The 24,302-nt window shown below is 34.1% G+C and overlaps 1 protein-coding gene across 6 annotated transcripts in view; it reads left to right on the top strand.

Annotated features, from left to right (window-relative positions):
* CDK8 (cyclin dependent kinase 8) overlaps positions 1 to 22,018 on the top strand; it is a 106,980-nt gene extending 84,962 nt beyond the window's left edge. For 2 of the 6 annotated variants that reach the window (XM_081307322.1, XM_081307321.1), the window contains 9 exons: positions 395 to 452; positions 2,715 to 2,846; positions 10,496 to 10,639; positions 13,324 to 13,393; positions 14,132 to 14,204; positions 17,005 to 17,102; positions 17,829 to 17,907; positions 18,029 to 18,187; positions 20,496 to 22,016. In XM_081307322.1, coding sequence (XP_081163448.1) covers positions 395 to 452; positions 2,715 to 2,846; positions 10,496 to 10,639; positions 13,324 to 13,393; positions 14,132 to 14,204; positions 17,005 to 17,102; positions 17,829 to 17,907; positions 18,029 to 18,187; positions 20,496 to 20,621 — 939 coding nt within the window. In that variant the 3' untranslated portion in view covers positions 20,622 to 22,016. Of the gene's footprint in view, positions 1 to 394; positions 453 to 2,714; positions 2,847 to 10,495; positions 10,640 to 13,323; positions 13,394 to 14,131; positions 14,205 to 17,004; positions 17,103 to 17,828; positions 17,908 to 18,028; positions 18,188 to 20,495 lie in introns of all 6 variants that reach the window. The other 4 variants (XM_081307319.1, XM_081307323.1, XM_081307318.1 and 1 more) reach the window with 4 other exon arrangements.
* Positions 22,019 to 24,302: the final 2,284 nt, after the last annotated feature.

The raw sequence follows: 24,302 nt of genomic DNA, 5'->3' as shown, positions 1-24,302 counted from the left end.
AATTAATTTGCTACTTTGTATTAAATGATCTTTGCAGATTCTTTTCTCCTTAAAGCCACACAACATTTTATATAATAGAAAGAGTAAGAAGGAACATCAGCATTGTAAGTTTCTCCACAGTAGTGAAAAAGCTTAGGCTAATAAGGGAACCACGAAAAGACTTAGTTCTCCAAGGAGAAAAGCACCACTACATTTGGGCCTTCGTGAAATCCTGCATACTATTTTGCATTTATACATGTATAGTTTCTTTGGTGACTTCCTATATTTGGTTTTAATTTTGAAGTAAATGAGGTTTTTTTGAAAGGTGGATTTATGTTATATTGATGGGCATATTGTCTATTTAAAAAAAAAACACTACTGTCTACTGAAAAAAAACACTATTTTGTTTCCACAGAAACCTGCTAATATTTTAGTTATGGGTGAAGGTCCTGAGCGAGGAAGAGTAAAAATTGGTATGTTATATCTTTGATAAGTCACAGTGTAGCACTCTTTTAAAACTTTTGCAGGCAGCATATCACTTCTAATTTTTTTGCTGTAATAATATGCATATATTCATGTAGTTCCATATGATCCAAACCATTTCTAAAGAGTATACATAAAAGTGAAAAATGTTTCTCACTCTTGAAAGGTGTCAGACAATCTTTTGAGACTGGAATGTTCTAATTATAAAACAAGCTGTGCAAGTTTCCTAGAAACCTTTGCCTTCATTAAACATAGCCTATGGAGGTGAGTGGCTTCTATCCCTGTTAGAGGCCACCCTCACCTTGAACCACAAGGGCATACAGAATGTTAATTCTACCATTCGTCATATTTACCTGAGCCAAATTAGATGAGAACATATTGCCTCTGTTGACCTCATCTAGATTAGGAGTTACAAACTTTAGGGAAAACCATGAGGCCCAATAGGTGCAGAACCTTATGTTCTGACAAGACTGTCTGGTAGTCCTTTACCTGATGGGAAAAAATTAATAGGTGTTTTGATCTTAACATGTTTTCTTATAGCTCAGTCTTCTTTTCTTAACTGGTTATTTTTTATTGTCATTTCTAAGTTGTGTTTATTATTTACATTTAGTTTGTTTCGTGTGTGGGTAGAAGAAAGTAATTCAGTTACTTTAATTAATTTAAAGGCTGTAGGATTGTGAGAGCATATAATAAAGTTAATAGTTCTTGTAGCAACGTTTAATATAAATTAGAGTTTATAACTTGATTTGCACCACTTTAACAACACAGAAGAACTTGGGTGTTCGTAACCATTTTCCCCTATCCTCCCTTATAAATCCCCCCAAAATCTCACTTTCCATTTTTAATTAGACACTTGAAATACTCTTTTATAATGTAAACTTTGCAAATTGTTAGTTGTGAGAATATTTAGTGCTCTTCAGTGTACTCCACACCATTGGAATTTGAGAATTAGGCTCTGTCAGTATTATTCATCCTGTGTTATCAAATGCTTAAGTCATCAAATGTGCTTTTAAAGGAATCTGTCCAATTCAATTTGGTGGCATCAAATTCAAATGCAAGTTCAAGTAAGCAAGCAAAATAGAGAAGACCCAGCCAAAGAGTGGTTACAAATGTGTTACTGTATGATTTGGGAAAACATTATATAATACCATAAAATAATCTAGTTTGGAATTATACTTCTATGTAATGCATAAGATTTTGGCAAGTTCAGGTGACACTACATCCTAATGCATTCACATTTAGGAGCTGTTAATTCTTTTATAAACCAGGATTTAGTAATATGACTCATGGTTTTACTTCTTTTCCAAATTTTTAAATTATTTCCCCCTCCATAATTAAGTTAATTAAAGGAGTGCCTACTTCATTAAAAATCTTTACTAGGAGAATAGAAGTAAAATTATCCGCTAGTGGATGAATCTTAAAATATTTGAATAGGAGGTGTGAATAGTAGTCATTAAGATTGTGTTAGGCAAAAGCTATGTGAATTGACACTGTATGTGACACTATTAGGAATAAAGAAATGAAAAAGACACAGTTTTTGCCTTAAAGAAGATTATAGTTTAGCAGGACAAAGAGCCATACCTGAACAGCTATGTTATATGTTAAATTGTTAAGTGCCAAGAACTATATCTGAGGTCAGTATCAGTCTGAGGTTTGAGTTTATGATTTCTTGAACATCAGTTTCCTCTTTGAAAAAGGAGATGATGAAATAACATGACCTTTTAAAGGTCTTTCAGCTTGAAAAAATTCTTTGATCTCTAAAATTAAGTTAATGAAATTAACCTGAATAAAATGGGAGGAGAGTAGTGGTGTTAAAGTACTTCATAGTCAACTTCTGATTAACTACACCAGTGAACAGGCTTGTTAATGCAAATAATGGAAAGCCTTACTCTAACAATGCATGAGACCAGTACAAAGAATGGAAATGCATCTCAGCAATCCTGACCCTAGTGGTGACGCGGTAGATGAAAAGTTGCCCAGAGAAATAGAGTCTCTCTTGACCTCTGGCAGCAGAGCTTGTCTTTATCCCAATTGAAAAGCTGGGTGACAGTAGTTTGAAAAGAAAGAATATCTCAAACTTGTGTTATGTTTAGACTTCTAAAAAGAGTAAGATGTTTTATGGTCACCCTCCCTACTAGATTTTAACAAATTTTCCATATCTTACTAAATAATGGTGGCAAATTAAACTAATCAGACTTGTAAAAATCGATTTATTTAACTTTTTGTTTGTTTGTTTGTTTTCTTTTTTACAGCTGATATGGGCTTTGCCCGATTATTTAATTCACCTCTGAAGCCTTTAGCAGATTTGGATCCAGTGGTTGTAACATTCTGGTACCGAGCCCCAGAACTACTTCTTGGAGCAAGACATTATACCAAAGCTATTGGTGAGTACAACTAATTAAAATTCCATGTCTTTTGTAAGAGTAAAGACTAACCCAAAATTCCACTACTAAGAAATACTGTCATTAGCATTAGGAGTATATTATTTCACATGTCTCTTTGTATAGAAAAATAGATATTCAAAATTTTTAAAAATAAATAGGGTCATATTATGCATTCTGTTTTAAGCAAACATTTTATGTTTCATTTTACTTGAAAAAAGAAAACAGTACAATTTTGAAATCCTTGAACTTCAGACAAATGTTTCTTTTACTAAACAAAATATTAGTTCTAAAAGATTCCCCAAAAATTTAAGGAAAAGATTTTTGTGTTAGTCAACTCTTCATCACTGTGGCCAAAATACTAAACAAGAACAACTTAAGAGAATGCAAAGTTTATTTCGGCTTATAGTTCCAGAAGTTTAGTCTGTGGTTAGCTAGATTCCATTATTTTGGGCCCAAGGTTAGGCAGAACATCATGGTGGAAGGGCATGGTGGAGGAGTGCTGCTTCATTTATGGCAGCCAGGAAACAGAGAGAGAGGAGCCAAGGGGGAAGGGGCTGCAGGGAAGATGAGCCCTTCCAGGGAATGACCCCAGGGACTTGCCTTCTCCAGCCTTGCTCCACTTGCCTGTAGTTAACCACATGAAATGAGGATATACTGATCAGCTTATAGATCTCATAATCTAATCATTTTCCCTCTGAATATACCTACATTAGCACAGAGATTTTAGGGGGACACCTCATATCCACACCATAACAATTTTGGAAAGAAAGTAGAAATTAGGACATCATAATCCATTTCTCTTTATTTGATGGTATTGATTACTTACATATGATGAAGAAGTAGAAAGTTAGTGCTCTTATACTTCTTGCCTAATCTTAGTACTATCATGGTTGTTGTCATCATAGTGGTCATTGTCATCATCATCTCTTTATCAGTGTATACATTTTTTTCTCTGTTTATTAACATAATTCCCAGTAGTTTATATTTAAGTTATATAATATTATGAATATAATACTCATTTACCACCTTTACTACTACATTTTCATTACTGACATTTTTATTTGGTTGAATTTTTTTCTTGTGGTCTTTATCTACCCCCCAACCCTTATTGTTTGTGGCCTCTTCAACTTACTCTGTATTCTCTAGGATGGAACGAAAACCATTTTTCTTTTATTAGCTAACTCTATCCTGGAGTCCTCTCTTGGCAGTCCAGTTGGCTGTTCTCAAGTCATCCAGGCTTTTCCATTTTTTTCCCTCTGTGTTGGATCTCTTGTACTGGATCCCATGATTCCATACCTTTTTTCTGTACTGTATTCTCCTGTAACCTGTGTTGATGTCTTACAGGTAAATTTTCTAATTCTTATTTTTCTGAAAAATTTCTTTATTATGTTTAGTATTTAGAGAGGCTTGTAAACTATAGACACAAAATAATGTTCCCTCAGAACTTTGTTACTTCTCCTTTGACTTCTGGTATGAATGTAACTAATGAAATTGAATGCCACTCTTATTCTCTATCACTTGTGGGTCACCTGAGGGAATTTTCCTTTCTGAAAACAACGAGGACTTTTCATCATTACATTTTATAGGTTTGCTATCCACTTTGTGGGTACATAATCTGAAGTTCATAATCTGCTTTTAGAAAATTCTCTCGTGTAGTACTTTAATTTCTTCCTCAACGTTTTCTACTTTTCACCACCTAAACTCAATATTTTCATGTGTTGAACTTCTTGGATTAATCTTTTATACTACTCTTCTCATGTTTTTCTGTTTTCTCTTTTCTAGGAACTCTTTATTCTCTGATTATTTTGTGGTATCTTGTTTTGTTTTATGGAAAGAAAATATCTGTATACATTTGTTGGTTGTAATTTATAGTATAATCAGAGTAATAATCCGTGTTTTCTTTATAGGCTCTTTCATCACTATATACCTTGATACCTTGACCTCTTCCTTCCATATGACAAGCTTTAACTGTTTGGTGACCTTCGATTTGTTTCTTTGTATTTAAGAATCAGGTTACTAAAAGCCACTTGATAACTTTCTGTACTTATATCATGGGGCTCCTCTATTGGTGATCGTACTTCAGGCTTATCCAATGGGGTTAATTAGTTCCCATTACCCAGAGAAACCCTAAATGCTGGAATGTCCAGGTCTTTGCTCTGAGACCATTAAAAGACCATTCAGATTCCCCCAACTTTTGGATCAAGCTGTATACACCTGGCAGTCCAGTGTAATAGTGGGGGGTGGGGGGCAGGGAGGTGGGAACCAATTGTTCAAAAGAGAGGCCTTGTAGCTGGTATTTTCAAGTACAAAATGTTCTTCCTACTTAATAACAGTTCAGTAGACTGAGACCTTCATTGAACTATTTCTTCTGCCTTCCGTCTTCTGGAAACTTTTTTTGTGTGTGTGTGTGTGTGGTTGGGGGTGATACTGGGGATTGAACTCAGGGGCACTCAACCACTGAGCCACAGCCACAGCCCTATTTCATATTTTATTTAGAGACAGGGTCTCACTGAGTTGCTTAGCTCCTTGCTTTTGCTGAGACTGGCTTTGAACTTGGAATCCTACCTCTGCCTCCCGAACCACTGGGATTACAGGCAAACACCACCACTCCTGGCCCAGAAACATTTTTATATGTATCTGCCTAAAATGGGTTTCTGCATTTCTTTTTTTCATTCAGACCTTAGTCAAAATACTGCCTTTTCATGAGAACTTCCTTGATCACACAGTGTGAGGTAGTCCCATCCTCCCCCATTATACTTCTACCTTAGTAGCTTTGTTACTCTGAATGGTATCTAGAGTCCACCAAACACATAGACCTCACCTACCTGATCACACCAGAAGCCAGTGTCTGTCTGGTATGCAGCACAAACTTTTTTTTTTTTTTTTAAAGAACTTAGTTTTCTTTCTTAGGTGAATGAATCTTGTCCCTGATAGTCCTCTTGTCCTTTTTGTTACTATGGACTTAAACTGTTATGATTTTGCTATCATTTTAATATAGCCTCTAGAAAGGAAAAGGAGAAGTGATTGTGATCATTGTCCCAGTTAATCTTGAATCCAACATGTTCACTAATCTGCATATCTGCTTGATCACATTTCATTTTATAGAAAAATAAATACAAAGGTAAGGTAGATAGATATGGAAATTCTCTGTACTATCTTTATAGTTTTTCCTGTAAATCTAAAATTATTCCAAAATGATATTTGTTTAAATCAGTTAGAAGGAAAATTAAGAATTATTTAAGCTAGTTCTGTTTTTTCAATATGTTACTATATAAACCCATTTGGATATCTTTGTTGCAAGTGTCTTCCAAATGCATTTAAGTTGCATATGTGAAGTAACATGATACAAAGCTAGTTTTTCACCTAGGATGAGTATTTCAAAGCATTATTACTTTTGTTAAGATAAATTAGTAGACTATACAAATAAAGAACTGATGGTGTAATTTTAACTCCAATTGACTGTTCACCTGAGACTTTGAATTGATTTAAATTGAGTAACAAATATACTATCTCAAAAGCTTTGGGCTCTGGCTCATTATTTAATTATTTTCTTGTTTTTTTCTAAGAAATTTATATTTTATGGGGAACATCAAGAAAAATCAGATACCCTCTTGTTCACCAGCATGTCCTATAGTCCAGCAGTTTTAACACAAGATGTGTGCCAGAAAGTTAAAATACCAGCTGTTAGAAAGTACTGGGGACTTAATTAGAACAAATTATATCCCATGCTTTTATAATTATGTCAAAATGAATCCTAATGTTTATATATATATATATATATATATATATATATATATAAACATATATATATACACATATATATAAACATATATATATATATATATATATATATATATATATATATATATATATATATAAAATATATTAAAAAGAACCATTAAAAAAAAGATAGACTGTCTTGTTCCAATTGCTGCATAATTTGGGAGAGGGAAGGCCTATCTTCTTGTTTTTCTCCCTCTTCCTCCTTGTCATCAGTGTTAAAATTTGGGTAACTACTATTTAAACTTAACATAGGAAAAGACAGTAAGAATGCAAGTGATAGGCTTTACCTTTAAGAGCTTTACAATCTAGTTGAGAAGATTGTGTAAATATATGCATAAAACAATGTCATCTTTGAACAGTGGTAGTAACAAAGACCACCAGTCTGAGTTATAGTCTTAACAGTTTTACTCTGGGGAGTGTGTTTAGGTAAGACATTTATTTAATCATTTAGTCTCACTTTCCAAACAGAGGAATTTAGCTTCAATCAACTCATTGGTCTCCTTCAGCTCTGAAAGTTCTGTAGCTAAACACTGCCTTCTATGGTAGGGTAGTTGCAGAGGGAACCCACTTCGCTGCAAATGATTGAAACCAAAGTCAATGCCATTTCTTCATCGGGGTGGTCCCCACCTCCTGTCCCTTGAACCTGAACTGTAAGCTAAGTCATTAAACCAAAGAGATGGAATAATACACTAACAAGATCAATCTTGCAGAACACTTTCCTTCTATCAAAACATTGACTAAAAAATTATATTTAGGTATCTTATTAATGTTAGGCTTTTTTATTGTTTGAGAGAAATCATATATGTGCCATTTAATAGGGGTTTTTAAAAGTAAAAAAAGGAAATTTCTTCCTTAGTTCCAGTTTCTACCATATAGTTCCATTTCTATTATCTACGTTCATTCAGTAAAGGTTCATTCAGTAAAGTAACCAACAAATTACCCACACCAGTTTTAACACTTCCTACCAAGAACTTCACTAGCATTTTGGCTTCCCCGTGTGATAAGTATGAGCAGCTAATAGAAGAACCCTAGTGAACATGCATATAATTTGCACATACATACAGCATCATTAGGAAGCATTAAATTTCTTCTGGAATTTGGTGGATTATGTTAAACTGAAGACTGCTAAGAAGGAACAGATATGGTCTGGACACATAAAACTAATGTGTTCCTACCCTCTACTCTAAACATATTTTAGTGCTTTGGTCATTCATTCATTGTATAGGGTTACAAGCTGAACTATTAAAGAGAGGAAGTAATAAGTCTGTAAACATTATAATCCTGAGAACAAATTTGAATTCAGTTTTGAATGTTTTGTTTTTTATTTTTATGTTTGCTTGACTTCAGAGTTCTGTAAGAGGGTTACAATGATTGTCTAATTGTCACTAAAGCAACCTTAAAAGTTAAAAAGATGTGGAATTTTAAGCTCTGATGTCTGTCCTTAGAGAGCCAAATGCTCACAAATGTGTTACTTTCTGCTAAGTGAGAAATATACAAAATAGGGGAAATGAAAATTTATTCCCTTTTGTCAAGATTAAAGCTTGCTATTAACATACCTATTGATTAAAATATTACACACACCCCAATTTGGGTTGTAGAAGATGACAGTTACTATCTATTTTGCCTGGTGAGCCCAGTAAGTATATAGGAACATCATAAAGTTTGTGAAGTGGATAGGCTTTATTTGTTTCTAATTTGGAAAGACTTTTTGGAAAGAGTTAGGCAGCTACAATGAGCAAGAAAAAGATTTTTTTCATGAATTTGACACAATCTGAAAAATATAGGCAAGCTAAGAAGGGGATATCAACTTGAAAAAACTAGACATCTGTCTAAAATAATAGACTAATCTGCTGATTCAAAGTTCATGATTATTGTCTTGATCAGGATTTCAAAGAAGAGAAGGGTGCTGAAATTGAGAGAAAATGTATAGAAAAATTATTGAGGTAGGGCTAAACAAGGTTCAGATAACCGCTTTTTTTCTTACTTTTTTATTTTAAAAGCAGTATGGCTTTAAAGATAACTACTCTTTCATCTTCCTTTACATTTTATGTTTTCTTTGGGATTTTTAGTAGCTAACCAGACAAATTGTTAGTGTATATTGGTATACTATGAGTCAAGTTTTAAACATGAAAAATAACCCATCATCCTTTTTTTGTAATCCTACTTAGCTGGCCTATTTGGCGGTTGATTAGATTCTCAAGAGGTGCCGGTGCTGTTGCACATGCCTGTAATCCCAGCAGCTTGGGAGGATGAGAAAGGAGGATTGTGAGTGTGAGGCCCTAAGCAATTTAGTGAGCCCCTGTCTCAAAATATAAAAACGGCTGGGGATGTGGTTCAGTGGTAGAGCTCCTAGGTTCATCCCCAACACACACACACACACACACACACACACACACACAGATTCTTAGAGGTCAGATTTATATGGGGCAGCCATGTAAAAAGAATAATCACAAAATAACTAGTTTTCACATTTACTCTCTGATTCTACAAACCAAATAACTTGGCCTGAATTTCTTTATGAGATTTTTCCACATGAGATTATTGGCTAGTATGGTTCTCTGATGAGAAAAAATTTTTTAAAAACCATTTTCTTGTAGTCAAAGTGTAAATCTTTATGTAAATAAATGATTAATTTATAACTTTAAAATGTAAATATAATTTACATTAAATTAAATGTTTTCTAGTTTTGAAGTTTAGAGATTCTCATTTATAAATCACATTTTTCTAATTTCCTACTTAAGTAGTAGTTAGTAACAATAAACTTCAATAAATTAGTTATTTTTAAAAATTTGTCTCTATGATTATTTATATTTATCACTGTTTATTTGGATCACTCAGAAACTTATTGAGTATCTGCTGTACACACAACATTGTACTTACTTTAGGGAAAATAACTTTGACAACTTAGATATTTGTTAAGACTTCTTAACTGATTTTTCAGCTTTAAATTCTAAATTGGCATATGGATCTTGCCTTTATTAATAGTTCTTTTTAGTACTTACATGAGAGAAAGTAAGGCTATATCTTTTGAATGAAGGGAACGTAATTAGTTATATATAGAGAAATACATTTGCCTGGCTGTTGTAAATAATTCTTTTTAATTATTCTTTTTAATTTATAGCCTTTGTACCCATTTTAAAGATAGTCTTTTATTCCAAATTTTTGGTCCTACTTACTAAATACTTAAATTTGCAAATGAGGACACTACAGAAGCAGACATTGCTACAGCATAAATAAATACTTTGAAAGAAAAACTGTTTAAATAGAAATACTGTTCCATTAGAATATTGGAGGTCAGACATTGTCTTTTTCTTCTTGGCATAGTACCTTGCTAAGACCTTGTAAATTAACAAGTAAAGAAGATAAAGAAAAAATCAGTTTATCATAAAAATTTGTGCCTGTTGTTTTTAGCAGGTGCCCAATTTGGAAGGTCATTTGGGTTTTCTGTTTAGTTTTTGTTTAGCTTTATTTGTTTATGGTTCTCATGTCCCATGTGGAGTTTTGTATGCGTTTCATATATAAGGCAATGTTTGGGGCATTTAAAACTCACCAGAAATCCAGCTAATAAATTTTATTTGGCTTAGAATAAAGTCCCTAGGTAGGATTGCAGTATAGTATGAAATGAAAAATTTGGGTGGGTGGTATGGGAATATGTATTTACAAACAATGTTCCATGATATTTAGTAATTACATTGCTTAGGAATTAATATGACTTATTAGGGAAGAAAAAAGGAAAAAACAACTCCCCACCAAAATAAAAATGCATTTTCTTTTGGAAAGAACCACTTTATTTTCCTACTTTTTCTTTTTTCCTCCCCCCCTTTTCCTTTTTTTTTTTTTCCTTTTTTTTTCTTTTTATTTTAAAGATATTTGGGCTATAGGGTGTATATTTGCAGAACTACTAACGTCAGAACCAATATTTCACTGTCGGCAAGAGGACATCAAAACTAGTAATCCTTATCACCATGACCAGCTGGACAGAATATTCAATGTAATGGGATTTCCTGCAGGTACACAATATGTTTTTGTTTTTGTTTTTAAATCACTGTTATTTGATCTTAGATATCTTCATTGGAAAGGTGTATATTTTTGGCTGATGAAAGCTGCTCTTACTCCAGTCTTAGTTTTTATGACTGCATTTATCAAAAATTTGTAGAAATAACAAAATTTGTAGAATTCACATATTAACATGAAATTATTTTCCTGAATTTGAGGAGTGTTTTTGTTTTCTTTTGTTTTACTTTTTTGTTCTGTTGTCTGATATTTTAAATGATAAAATATTTGCAGTATCCATATTAAAAAGATGCATTTTATTCTTACCAGCAGAAACTCCAAAATTAATGATAGAATTTTTTTCCTGGCAGCATTTAATGCTGCTACTACTTGGCATTTGAATATAAATCTTGACAATTATTTCTGTGTAGAGCACTAGCACAATCACATTATATCAAGTAATAGTATATTTACTCTCTAACCTTTGTCAATAAAAATATTCTTTAAAGTAATCTGTTAGAACAGTCAGAATATGGGTATAAGTCATATTACTACATGACAAATTAGCCTACTCTTTTTTTGTAGCAGGGAGAAAATTTATAGATGCCCCATCCTCAGCATTACATCTTTCCAACTATATCCATACCCTGGTTATATCCAAGAATGGTAGTTCATCAGTCACTGAAAACTGCTCACAGGGCCAGAATAATGAAAATTTGTTTAAACACCAAAAATAATTTTGGCTAGTCAAATACTGAATAGAATTATATATTATTAGGGATATTCCTCAGGTCACTAAAACTCAAGACTAATACAGAAGTATCTGGAAGTTTTATTCCATATTTCTTCTTAATAAAGGTATCAGTTATCAATAAATGAAGAGTAACTATTTAGATATTGCCATTTTTTAAAATTGTTCAACAGTTTTAGAAGACCACTTTTTATGATAGGAATTTTACTTATTCACTAATTATTTACTGAGAACCTACCATGAATCAGACACTATCTTGAGTAGAAAACACTGATATTGATATAGCAGATGTGATTGGAATTTTCATTGTATTGCTATAAGTAGAATGCTTTAAAAATAGTTTTGGTTTGAGTAGATAGAGAGGAATAGCCTTTTCTTGGTGCTTGTAAATTTGCCTATTCAGATTTCTGAGGCCTACAGGGAAAGGAAAGTGGTGAGGGGCTTGAGGGTGCTGAAGGTCTCTATCAGAGATGCTTTTTAATGCAGGTTCAACAATCAATTAAGGTGGGCTCAGTTTCTAGGAGGCCTTGAAAGGCAAGGAGCCGAGTTTAGATCTGATGAACAGATGAGTGAGAATCCTTAGTAAATTCTTGATTATCAGAGACATGACTTATGTTCTGTTCTAGAAAGAATAGTATGGCAGTGGAATGTAAAAATTAATTGAAGAGAAGTAACTGAGGTCAGGAAACCACCTGCTTGTTATAGCAGTCCCATAGCCAGAAAGTGATAAGGAAGGTGCCTACATGACAGATATATCATTTTTATAGGAGGTATGTAATTGAGGGAAAATTAGAAGATTACGTAAATATTTCTTGCTTTAAAAGTAGGCAAATAAAGAAATTGTAGCAAGAAATAAAGTTAAGGAGAAAATTCCATTCAGGAATTCAAGCATATTTTTAGTTTACATTTTTCTGTGATGATGTCTAAGTAGCAAAAACCCTAAATTCAAAAACAAACTTCTAAAGGCCATTTGAAAGCTAAAGGTAGTGCTGGGGCTATAGCTCAGTGGTAGAGCACTTACCTAGCATGCATGAGGCCCTGGGTTTGATTCCCAGCCTGCCAAAAAAAGACCCCCACACCCTTCTGTCCACCAAAAAGTAAATAAATTAAGGTTCTATTAGCTGTCTGGTACAATGCTGTGCACCTAGTGGGCTCTCAGTAACATCCCACTGACAGTAAGGGAGAAGACAAGTTATCTAGCATGTTGGAGCAACTCCAATACCAATAAAATTAACCAAAACATGTTTCATATCTCAGGTTGTGTTGAGTGATAATATTGAACCACCCAAGGTGCCAGCTGACTTGTTAATCCATTAAGTCCCTCAAGTCTCAATTCTGTATATATTGCAGTAAAATTGACACATGCATTAAAGTAGGTTGGAAATCAAATCTAGAGCTTATATTACATTAATATTACTATAATATATTATCATAAGTATATGTTATGTACTTATGTTATATGTTATGTATTAGTTTTTATGTACATTCCACTTCTGGGATGATGGGACAAAAATGGGGTAATATAATAGTTGTATCCCACCCTGTTTTGCAAACAATTACTGCTTACCTTGATTGCTAATGGAAAGCAGTGTGTTTAATAAGGTGAAAGGAGAGCTATATTATTAATGAGGGGTGTATTTTAAAGCCACAGAGGTGAGAGGGATTTATAACATTCCTTCTGAATGATAAAATTGAGGCAGATTATAGTAAAATATACAGAAAGTACACAGTTTAAAATTTAAATTGTAAGTAGAGATATCTCAAGCCATAAAGGAATCACAATGTATATTTACTATTCAAGATGTTTGCTGTTTCTGAGCATTTATTTGAAGTCTGGGCTTTCAAAAAGGTTTAAAAGTAAGGAAATGTAATGAAATGGAGATAACCTTTGTTAAAATTCTTAACAGTAGGAATTTAGGCAACATAAAAATATATCAATGTATTTCACAGATAAAGATTGGGAAGATATAAAAAAGATGCCCGAACATTCAACATTAATGAAAGATTTCAGAAGAAATACGTAAGTTGCAAAGAAAATGGACCCTTTGTTGATTTTTTTCTGGAATACTCAGTATAAAATTGAATATTCAACGTAATAGATTACTCAACATAAAAATATTCTAATAACTAACTGTGCTTAGTCAAATACTTTTTTTCATGATGTTAGTCTTCATTTCTTAAGATATTTAAGTGATATTATAGTGACTAAAATTATTGGCTGATTTGCGTATGAGAAAAAGATTCAATTCATTACTACTTTCTGGAAACTCAACATTAGTTGGAAATGTCAAGCTAAAGAAGTGAGATTAAACAATGTTGCTAAGAGCCACTAGCCTATCCATGTAGTTGTGTAGTAATTTTAATCAAGTTTTACTAAGAGAAGAATGAATATTTCAATATTTCATTTATTTACAATGTGAGTCCAACAATTGGGAAAGTCCAGTTCATAAAAATTATATTTTGAACTTACTGGTAAGGTTAAGTTAAACTTTAGACCGTGTTATTTAAAATAATTGTTAAAATATAATTTATGTGAAAAAATACTGTTCAGTATGTTACTCATGAAATTGTCTTGCATTTAATCATTGGTATTCATTCAAAAGTGACCAGTGTGGATACTGAATGAAGTACAAAATTGATGTAATGCTACTTTATTATATATCAGTTTTGATCAAAGAAATTCTGTTTGGAAGGACCTTAGGCAATGTAAAATTAACCTCAAATCTAATGTAAATATTTCATAGTATTTCTCTTTCAGGTACACCAACTGCAGTCTTATCAAGTATATGGAAAAACACAAAGTAAAACCAGATAGTAAAGCATTCCACTTGGTAAGCTTTAGATAACAGTACTAATGAAATGCATTTCCCATGTTTATCTAGTAGCACAAACTAAGGCTTTGTTTGATCCATTATATAAATTATATAAAATAACCATATAGGTTACTTAGCTGTTAAGAGTTCTTTAATGATACATGGGTGTTGTTTGTGCATACCAATAAAAGCATCAAAACACTCACTTTTCCAAACTCATATCTGGCTTGACAAACTAATGTTTAATCCCATTAGATTTTTATAAAGGTAATGATTATAACAAGTCTGTCAAGAACATTTTTTAAATTATTATTATTTTCTATCAGTATTTTAAAATCTCATAAAAGTACCGAACACTCCCTCTATTCAGCAATAACTTCTATAGGTTATTTTGCATTTAATCTCTTGAAAGATTGATTATAAAATTTTTAACTCCTAAGATATCTCTGATAAACTTAAGTATTAGAAGTTCAGTGCTGTTATGCATTATTTGCTTTTTCTGGAAGAATGTGAGAGGTGGCATATTTATCAGTGTGCAATGAAGAATTATCTAGAATCTAAATGAATCTTACTAGCAAGGTAATTTATGACAAGATTATATTTAACCTAAATATGTTCACAATGAAATTTCCATTGCTGCACTGTAATAATTGATAATGGTTTTCAGTTTTATGTTTTCAAAAAAGGGTGTATAACAGGTTTATAACATATACAAAAGGGATTTGGAGAAGCAGATTCTATTTTGCTTGACTTAAAATTCTTCATTCCTTATTCCCAAGTATTTTTAAATGGGTTGTTTTTGTTGTGGTGGTGGTGGTTGAGTTTTTTTTTTTTTTTTTTAATTGTAGATGGGCACAATACCTTTATTTTATTTATTTATATGTGGTGTTGAGGATCAAACCCAGTGCCTCACACATGCCAGGCAAGCAGCCTACCACTGAGCCACAACTGCCCCTTAAGTGGGTTCTTTAACCTTAAAAGGTTTGAACATGGCTTTATAGCAACCAGGTTTGATGGCAAACATTTCTTTTATTTCTGCTTTTTCTTCTCTTCTGCTTTTGCTTTCTATATCTTCTACTTGCTATTATAACAAGTTGTATTTTATATATTTCATATTTTTTCAACCATTTAAAAATCACTGCTTAACCTGTCATGTTACCAGTATATTTTTTCAAATAATGGTGTATATTCTAATGTACTTAACAACCATACCCAAATTAGCAAGTTAAAGTTAGATTCTTCAAAATTATTTACTGACTTATTGTGGCAAAATGATGACAGTGATGCTAGACTGAAAGTCATGATTTGGAGGAATTACTTTTATTCATCCCTAGTCCTTGCCACTCATTGTAGTCTGAGGTGACTGTCACTACTATCACCCCTGGAACTCTTGAGAGAGATACACCTTCCTGATAATTTGTCATTTTTATTGGGGTGACCTGTCTTTAAATCTTGAATGGGCCCATCTGAAAACTCCATTATACTCCCATTAACCTGCTGGAAATTGCAAATAGCAAATCCAAGTTTTCCCTTTCAACTCTTAAGAATAAAATTGGGCTTCCATTGGAATATCAGATCATTAAAATAAAATTTGAATCTCGCCATCCCAATGTTTTGTCTGTTTTTAAATAATTTATGTCCTTTTAACCTCTAAACTGTGTTATTTCACATTAAATCTCAATGTGTCTGTTAGTTCATTGGCTTTCAAAATGTGGTTTCAGTCCAGCAGCTCACACATTACCTAAGGAACCTATTGAAAATGCAGGTTCTTGGGCTTCTGCCCAGATCTGCTAATCAAAAATTCTGGAAGCAGGGTCTAGCAATCTGTTTACAGAAGTCTTCTGGGTGATTCTACTACATGCTAAATCTGAAAAAACTATACAAGCTCAAAGAGTATAAATTGTGAGACCACACAGTTTACAGTCACTTACATCAAAAGCTAGACTCAAATATTCTAGTTCTTGGAGCCTTCAATTAACTATGTTTTAACTAAAATAGAAGATTGAATCTTCATATTTGTGTGGCATTTCTTTATGTAACAATAATAATTATAATAGCATTTATATTTATAGTGCTTTCTTTATGGCAGACACCATTATAATTGCTTTCTATTTATTCATTTAATCTTGAAAATAAACCTGTGAAAGTAGGTACCATTTTTAATTTCCATTTGACAGTTAGATTACAAAGAGTTGAAGTAACTTGCCCAATGTCACTCCACTAATATTTTGTCAGGATTTGAACCAGGCAATTTATTTCCACAGTCTCTACAAGTTGTGTGTTACCATATTTATCTAGACTAGTCTGACACTATTCAGTAGAACATTTTACGATTATCTGCACTGCCCAGGTAGGGTAGTAACTAGCTACATTTGGCATTTGAAATTCTGACTGTGTAACTGATTTTTAAAAATTTAATTCCATTTTAAATGGAAAAATGGATCTAAATTGGATCTAAATCTACATTGTTACATATGGCTAGTGTATCATTTGTGTTAGAACAATTTTTCCTTTTTTAGTCTTATTATAAATTGGGTAAAGCAGTTTAGAGAAGGAAGGAGAAAAGATCATTGGTTTAGTTAGACAAGGCATAAATGTAGTTATTCTTTGGATGAGAATCAAATGAAATAATATTAGAATTACTATAATTTGAATTGCTGCATTAAACTTAATAATTAGGATTTTCTCATTGTTAATTCAGCAGTAATAAATATCGTCTACTTTGTGGTATCATTCCTCAAACAATATTCTTTCTCATATGTGTTAACAGGTAGCTATAAGAACTAATAAGTAATGTTGTTATGATTTATGGTTTCAGCTTCAGAAGTTGCTTACCATGGACCCAATAAAGCGAATTACCTCAGAACAGGCTATGCAGGATCCCTATTTCTTAGAAGACCCACTTCCTACATCAGAGTAAGTGATAGATTTATGAATTTAACAGTATAATGGCATTTTTTGAAGCATTTTTTTCTTTTAGTTGTCAACCCTAAGTTGCCCCTTCTCTTTGATGGAGATGCAAGGAAATCCTTATGACAAGCAGAAATTGAGCTCTGCTGATTGAAGTGTCACTTAGGAGCTTTATGATTAAGAGGACTTCCTGTTCTCTTGCTTTATGAAAGGTAGATCATGTTCGTTTCAGCAGTAATACAGTTATTCAGTGACAGGGTTGATTATGCATGCTGTAACTCCTTTAGACTCACTGAGATGGCTTATTGCCTGCAATTATAGTTTTGTGTTCCAAAATCACAAATACTGTTCCCAAATAAATTTGTGTTCCCTATACTATCTTTTATTTTAAATGTAGAAGGTAGTATTAAAAAAAATTGTCTTTAAACAGTGACAAATTTCAGCTGGAATCTGTATTTTTGTTGTAGTAGTAGCAGAGTAAGTTTTGGGTAAAAGAAGAAAGTAGAGTCATATTGGATGATTATTGATAATTTTTATACAAAAAAGACCATTATGGCCTGCTATAATGTCACCGATTGGAAGAAAAATTCATTCTGTCATAGTTGCATGAAAGGTACTTATATTTGCAATTGTGGAAATAGAGTTCATCTCAGATTAAAATAAAAACTACCTAATAAGTGAAGCATTTGAGATGCCAAATAGCATACAATTTTTTTTTCTTCTTGTAATCAGTGTTTTTGCCGGTTGTCAAATCCCTTACCCAAAACGAGAATTTTTAACAGAAGAAGAACCTGATGACAAAGGAGACAAAGTAAGTATTAAAGTACAAGTTGGCAGTGTTGTATTCTTGACTGCCTTCATGACATTTCTGATGTGGCTGTATTTTGTTCTCCTTCTGAGTTGAACTTTGTTTTTCTGTTTAACCAATTGAGAAGAACCAGCAGCAGCAGCAGGGCAATAACCACACTAATGGAACTGGCCACCCAGGGAACCAAGACAGCAGTCACACACAGGGACCCCCGTTGAAAAAAGTGAGAGTTGTTCCTCCTACCACTACCTCAGGTGGACTAATCATGACCTCAGACTATCAGGTATTTAAAATTTGTTTTGTATTGACCTGCTATGTCAGTGTTTGCAGAGGGAACTTGTGACATTTGGAAAATGAGTTGTAATTGAGAAACATTGACTTCTTGTGTACATGAGAAAGTACACTATTACGGAAAAATACTGTCAGTGCTATCCTAGGAAGGGGTAGACTTTTAAAACAGGCATCTTGGAACGATACCTACATCTTAAGCCATTATTTAATTGTGTGATATTATGTTAAGTGATACAGTACCTCCTAGCTTTAGTTCTTTCCTCTACACAACGGGCCTAATAAAACCTAACTTGGAGTTGTCAGATTAGGAACAATGTATTGCATCCCAGTCTAGTCATTTCTGGGAAACCTTGAGTAAATGATTCAAGTGTTCTTAGTGTCCTTATTTGTAGAATATGGATAATGGTAAATTGAGGTTGTAGTGAAGATTAAATTGGAATATTGCATGGCTCAGGCACAGTGGCTATCCTGACATAAGTGCTTAATAGAGGATACCAAATAGTTTTTAAATCATTTTTATTATTATCGCCATTAAAATTCTTAGTATTTAGAGTATACAGTAAGTACTTCTTTGGTGGTGGTGCCGGAGGTGCTCTTAATAATAAGAACAGCTTATTGAGTACTTATATTACTAAGTGTCAGCTTTATCCTTAAGTCATAATACTCTAGGAGGTAATGTTTTATTATTGCCATTTCAGGAGACTTAAGGCTTACCTCTGCAAATAGCTTTCACAAGGTCAGCCAGTAAGCCAGTGGTAGAACCAGGATTCAGATTGGTTGCCTACTTGTGGGTCCATCCTGTCACTTTCTTTGTGGAAAGACTTGTTTTCAAAATCATAACCACCTTCCTTTCTCCTCAGTTTATTCTCATCATTTGCCAGCTAAACTGGAAATAGGAATTATACTGAAAACATAACCAATTAGTTATTTACCTACAAAAAGATTACAGAAATCTAATGAAACTGGTTTAAAGTTCAGTACTAAACATTACTGCACTTCTAGGATTAGGTATTTAGCTCTTTGCTTTAGTTTAGGAGAGGTCCCACCAGTCACACCACAAATCTTGGTCTGCCTGAGTTGTGACCCTCTCCCAGTAGGGAACACAGCAAGGCATCTGTGGATGTTGGTATTCCATTATCTTTTTGCTCCCCATCTGGAAGGGAAGATTGCACCTCTCTTGGCTTAAGGCCCTTTGCTTCTGAAACTCAGAAAATGATGTTATGCTTCTTTATTGGTGGTGGTTTCGTGGGTGATTTCAAAAATAGTATTTCTAACTATAGTTTCCTGGTCTACTCTTTTAAAAAAAAATTTTTTTTTTTTTTTGCTAAGTTAGCAGAATTTAGAATTAAATGACTTACTGAATTTGCTTTGAAAGAGCAAATGTGTAGCTAATTTGTTATAGTGTTTGTCTTAGAAGCTAATAGTATAAGAGGTACAGGAAAGAAAATAGTAATATACCAGATCAAAAATTGAACACTCCATATCACTATTCTTTCCCTTTATGCCATTTTTGGAATTGAGAATATCACTCTTCTTATATTTCAATGATTATATTTGTACTTGTCTATATAAACCTGTAGCAGAAAAATAAGATTGAATAATTTAAACAGCATTAAAAATATTTCAGTGCCATAGAAATTGATTCTCTAGTACCTTTTCTTGTCATAATCATTTTTATTCTTTAATTATATATGGGTGTTGGGAATGATTTCTGTTGAAGAAATGAGCATAGCTTTTATTTTTTGTTTTTGTATTTTTGTTTGTTTGTTTTTGGTGGTGCTGAAGATTGAACCCTTGGCCATGTGCATGCTAGCTAGTCAAGTGCTGTGCCACTGAGGCACATGCCCAGCCCTTTCTATCTTTCTTTCTTAACTTCATTCAGGCCAGGTTTCCCAGACTGACCTTGAACTTGGAATCTTCCTGCCTCAGCTGGAATTACAGGGGTGTGCTACTAAGCCTGGCAACTGTGAATTTCTTAATGTATACATCATTAAACTCATGTGGAAACATCTCAGGCAAATTAGTTATTGTTTATCAGGTAGACACTAAGCATATTAAAAGGAATTACTGCACAGCATAGTAATAAGATTCAGCTTATTACTATGCAATATTTCTGACCTGATGTTAGAACAATTTGGGTTTTTTGTCATTTTAATTCTAAAGTTACTACCTAGCACAAAACTTTTACATCCTTACTTCTTGAAACATAATGACACTTCAGGCACACCCCAGCCTTGTTGGCTTGGGACCTAGCTACTCCTAAGCACCTGAGTCACATTCCTCCCTCATCTCCTTTCCAGCGTTCCAATCCACATGCTGCCTATCCCAACCCTGGACCAAGCACATCACAGCCCCAGAGCAGCATGGGATACTCAGCTACCTCCCAGCAGCCTCCACAGTACTCACATCAGACACATCGGTACTGAGCTGCGTTGGAATCTTGTCAATGCACTGTTGCTAATGCTGCAGGACTGACTGTGCAGCTCTCCGCGGGAACCTGGTATGGGCCATGAGAATGTACTGTACAACCACATCTTCAAAATGTCCAGTAGCCAAGTTCCACCACTTTTCACAGATTGGGGTAGTGGCTTCCAAGTTGTACCTATTTTGGAGTTAGACTTGAAAAGAAAGTGCTAGCACAGTTTGTGTTGTGGATTTGCTACTTCCATAGTTTACTTGACATGGTTCAGACTGACCAATGCATTTTTTTCAGTGACAGTCTGTAGCAGTTGAAGCTGTGAAATGTGCTAGGGGCAAGCATTTGTTGTTGTATGTGGTGACTTATTTCAGTGTAACAACATTATCTGACCAATAGTACACACAGACACAAAGTTTAACTGGTACTTGAAACATACAGTATGTTAACTCAACAAAATAACCAAGACTCAAAATGAGATTATTTTGGTACACCTTTCTTTTTAGTGTCTTATCAGTGGGTTGATTGGTTTTCTACATTAATCAGTGTTTTTTGACCAAGAACATTGCTTGGGTTTTTTTGAAAGTACAAAAAGCCACATAGTTTTTTTCCAGAAAGGTTACAAAACTCCCAAAGATTAATTTCCAACTTCTAAGTTTGTTTTTATTTTCAATCTATGACTTGACTGGTATTAAAGCTGCTATTTGATAGTAATTAAATATGTTGTCATTGATATAAACCTGTTTGGTTCAGCAAACAAACTAAAATGATTGTCATAGACAGTGTTTTATTTTTCCTGTTGGTGTTGCTGATTTGTGAGCATGCTTTAAGATGAAAAAAGCATGAATGATAACTTCCTTTAAAAGGTGCGGCATCCAATTCAGATATTTTGTCCTGATTTTAAAGCTGGTTGGTGTAGTGCTATTAAAAAATTTTTGTTCAGTTAATTTTTCTTTTTTAACTTGTTCGCACGTTGTTTAGGGTGCCCTTACTTCAGCAAAGGAGAAGGAGTAGGAGAGCCTTAGAATTTTTGAGGGAAAAAAAAAACCTATAACATACAATGTACTGTATCAATCTATTTTACATGAATGACACCAGTATTCTGAATAAAAAAAATTGAACATTGTTAAAAACAAGGTGTTATGTAATAAATTTATTTTTCATAAATCAAAATATGGAGTGACCTGTACTTTTTTATACACACAAAGGGCTTTGTTTTAATTTTAAAATGTGCCTTAACCAATGGCCTCTGAATAAATCTCTTAAGTTGTTTTTGATTGATATCTATATGTTCTGCCTCCATAATAAACTAATGTCTTAAGTCTTAGATATGGATTCTTCTGTTACGCTTAGTATTTGAATGTAAGTTGTTAAATACAGACACCTCCCTAATTGGAAGGTATCTTTGGAGTAATACCTAAATCATCTGTGTCATGTTGTGAAGGACTTGACTATTAATCCCAAATAATTATTTTTCCCCTCCTTGAAGACAAAATATAGAAGATTAAAAATAATAACAATTGTTATAATGGTTTTTTACTCAAAATTCAAACTCATTCATATAAAAACATTCTAAAAAATTTAAGAACTAAAGAATCATAGTACTGATAGACTCTACCATAATAGTAACATTTTTTGTTTTGTTGTTTTAGTACTGAGGATTGAAAGCAGGACCTTGCACACATTAGGCAAATGCTGTACCACTGAGCTACACCCCCAGTCCCATGGTAATATTGGGGAGCTGATTTCTTGTTTCCATTTGATGTCTTTCTGCCCCAATTTACGTAGACACTGCATAAATCTGATTGTGAAGCTTGCCTGCTTAGAACCCTCAGAAGCTCCCTATGACTACAAAATTAAGTCAAAGCCCTCCACAGTTTGGCTGTCAGTCTTACCCATTACCATGCGTTCTTATGTCCCTTTCACTCTTAATTGTTTTCTGATGTTCCTTCCTGCCCAATTGCAATGGTTTTTATGCTCAGTGAATTTGAGAATTATCTGTGTCTCTCCTAGGTTCTAGTCTCATAGGTTGCTTCAGTAGGGTTAGGTGGAAACATGGATTCCTCATTCTTGAAAAGCTTCCCTAGTTGGTTCTATGTAGCATTCTGAGAAATGTGGTGTGGTGGCTCATGCCTATAATCCCAGTGACCTGGGAGGCTGAGACAATAAGATTACAGGTTTTAGGCCAGCCTCTAAATAGCTCTTAATTTTGTAGTCACAGGGAGCTCCTAAGGGTTGTAAGCAAATAAATAGCTCTAAAGCCACTCACCTCCAAACTGGTCAAAAGATTGAGCCAAACAGTAGCATTTAAGAGGCTTGGAGAGAGGGCTGCTCTCTTAGCAGCCCATCTCCTCTTCCTACTTGAATTTCCAAAAGCAAAACTATATAACAAATTTCACTCCAAATATTAGGAGTGCCTAAGGGCTGAGGTTTCTGGTGTCTTTACTTTCTCTATCCACATTCACTCCCTGATTGATCCTATCTAGTCTTGTGGCAATAAATAGGATTGCGACCACTGAATTCACACATCCAGCCTGCTTTCTCCCTGAGCTCCAGGTTTCTGTATTTAATTGCATCTATGTCAGTGACATCCACTTGAACACATTTGCCAGCATTCTGTATCCCACTCCACAGTTTTTTTGTACATAGCACTTATCACATGACTAGTGACATTTTTTGCTAATTTTGTTTCTTCTCAGAGAATGGAAGCTCCCTGGGAGCAGAGTTCTGTTCCATCTCAGACCTTGCTTCTATACCCATATTTGTTTTGTAGGTGATGTCATCCAGGCTTATAACTTTGACAAACTGGCCAGACTCGCCTGTTGTGTCTGACTTAATACTTCTCGTTATGTAGACTGATTGTATTTTTACCCAGATTTGGCAACTGCAGGCTCCAGCCTTTAGCCCCCTACTCCTCCAGACTTAATCATGTGTATGACTGGATGCCTACCCTTCTAGCAGTTTAGGCCAGGCAGTAGCCATGGTGTCATCCTCTTTCACACATCCTGTATCCATTCCAGGTACAAATCTTGCCAGCTTTTCTTTTAAAATACAAAGTCTGGGTGGGGATGTAGTGTAGTGGTGGAGTTGTGGCAAGCACTTGCCCAGTGCACAAGACCCTGGGTTCAGTCTCCAGTGCCACAAAAAAGAAAAAGAAAAGCTGGGGAATGGGACAGAGAATGCTGGCAGGTCTGAGATGGCCTCTTTTGGGATGGTTTGGATTTACAGTGGCATGAAAGCCATAGCATTCAGTGGAGACTGTACTTTGGAATTTCAAATTTGGATCTTTTCGTGGGCTTGTGATATACAGTATTGTCCTCTCTGGAAACAGTGGGCAACACAGCAGGAATAGTCTAGAAAAGAGCTCACAATGGCTTGGGGCAGGATGGTGTGGTGGTAAAGAAAGATTGATTGGATACAGATGCTTCTCAACATACATGGGATTACATCCTGATAAACCCATCATAAATTGAAAATGTCCTGAATGAAAAATGCTTTGAATCCACCTAATCTACTGAACATACTAGCTTAGCAGAATAGCACACTGAAGAATAATCATAGTTTCCTCTTATGATCATGAAGCTGAGCCTCTCCTATAACCTTCCGCCTACTTCCACCCTTGCCCAATCCCTAGTCTTCTCAAAACTGCAGCCTGCATAGGCTTTTTAACACTGAAATCATGTCACTCCTC

This window comes from Spermophilus citellus (genome assembly GCF_964194105.1).
Source record: "Spermophilus citellus genome assembly, chromosome: 1".
NCBI lineage: Eukaryota > Metazoa > Chordata > Mammalia > Rodentia > Sciuridae > Spermophilus > Spermophilus citellus.
Note: the sequence above shows the minus strand (reverse complement) of the source record. Positions and strands in the feature narration are given on the sequence as shown.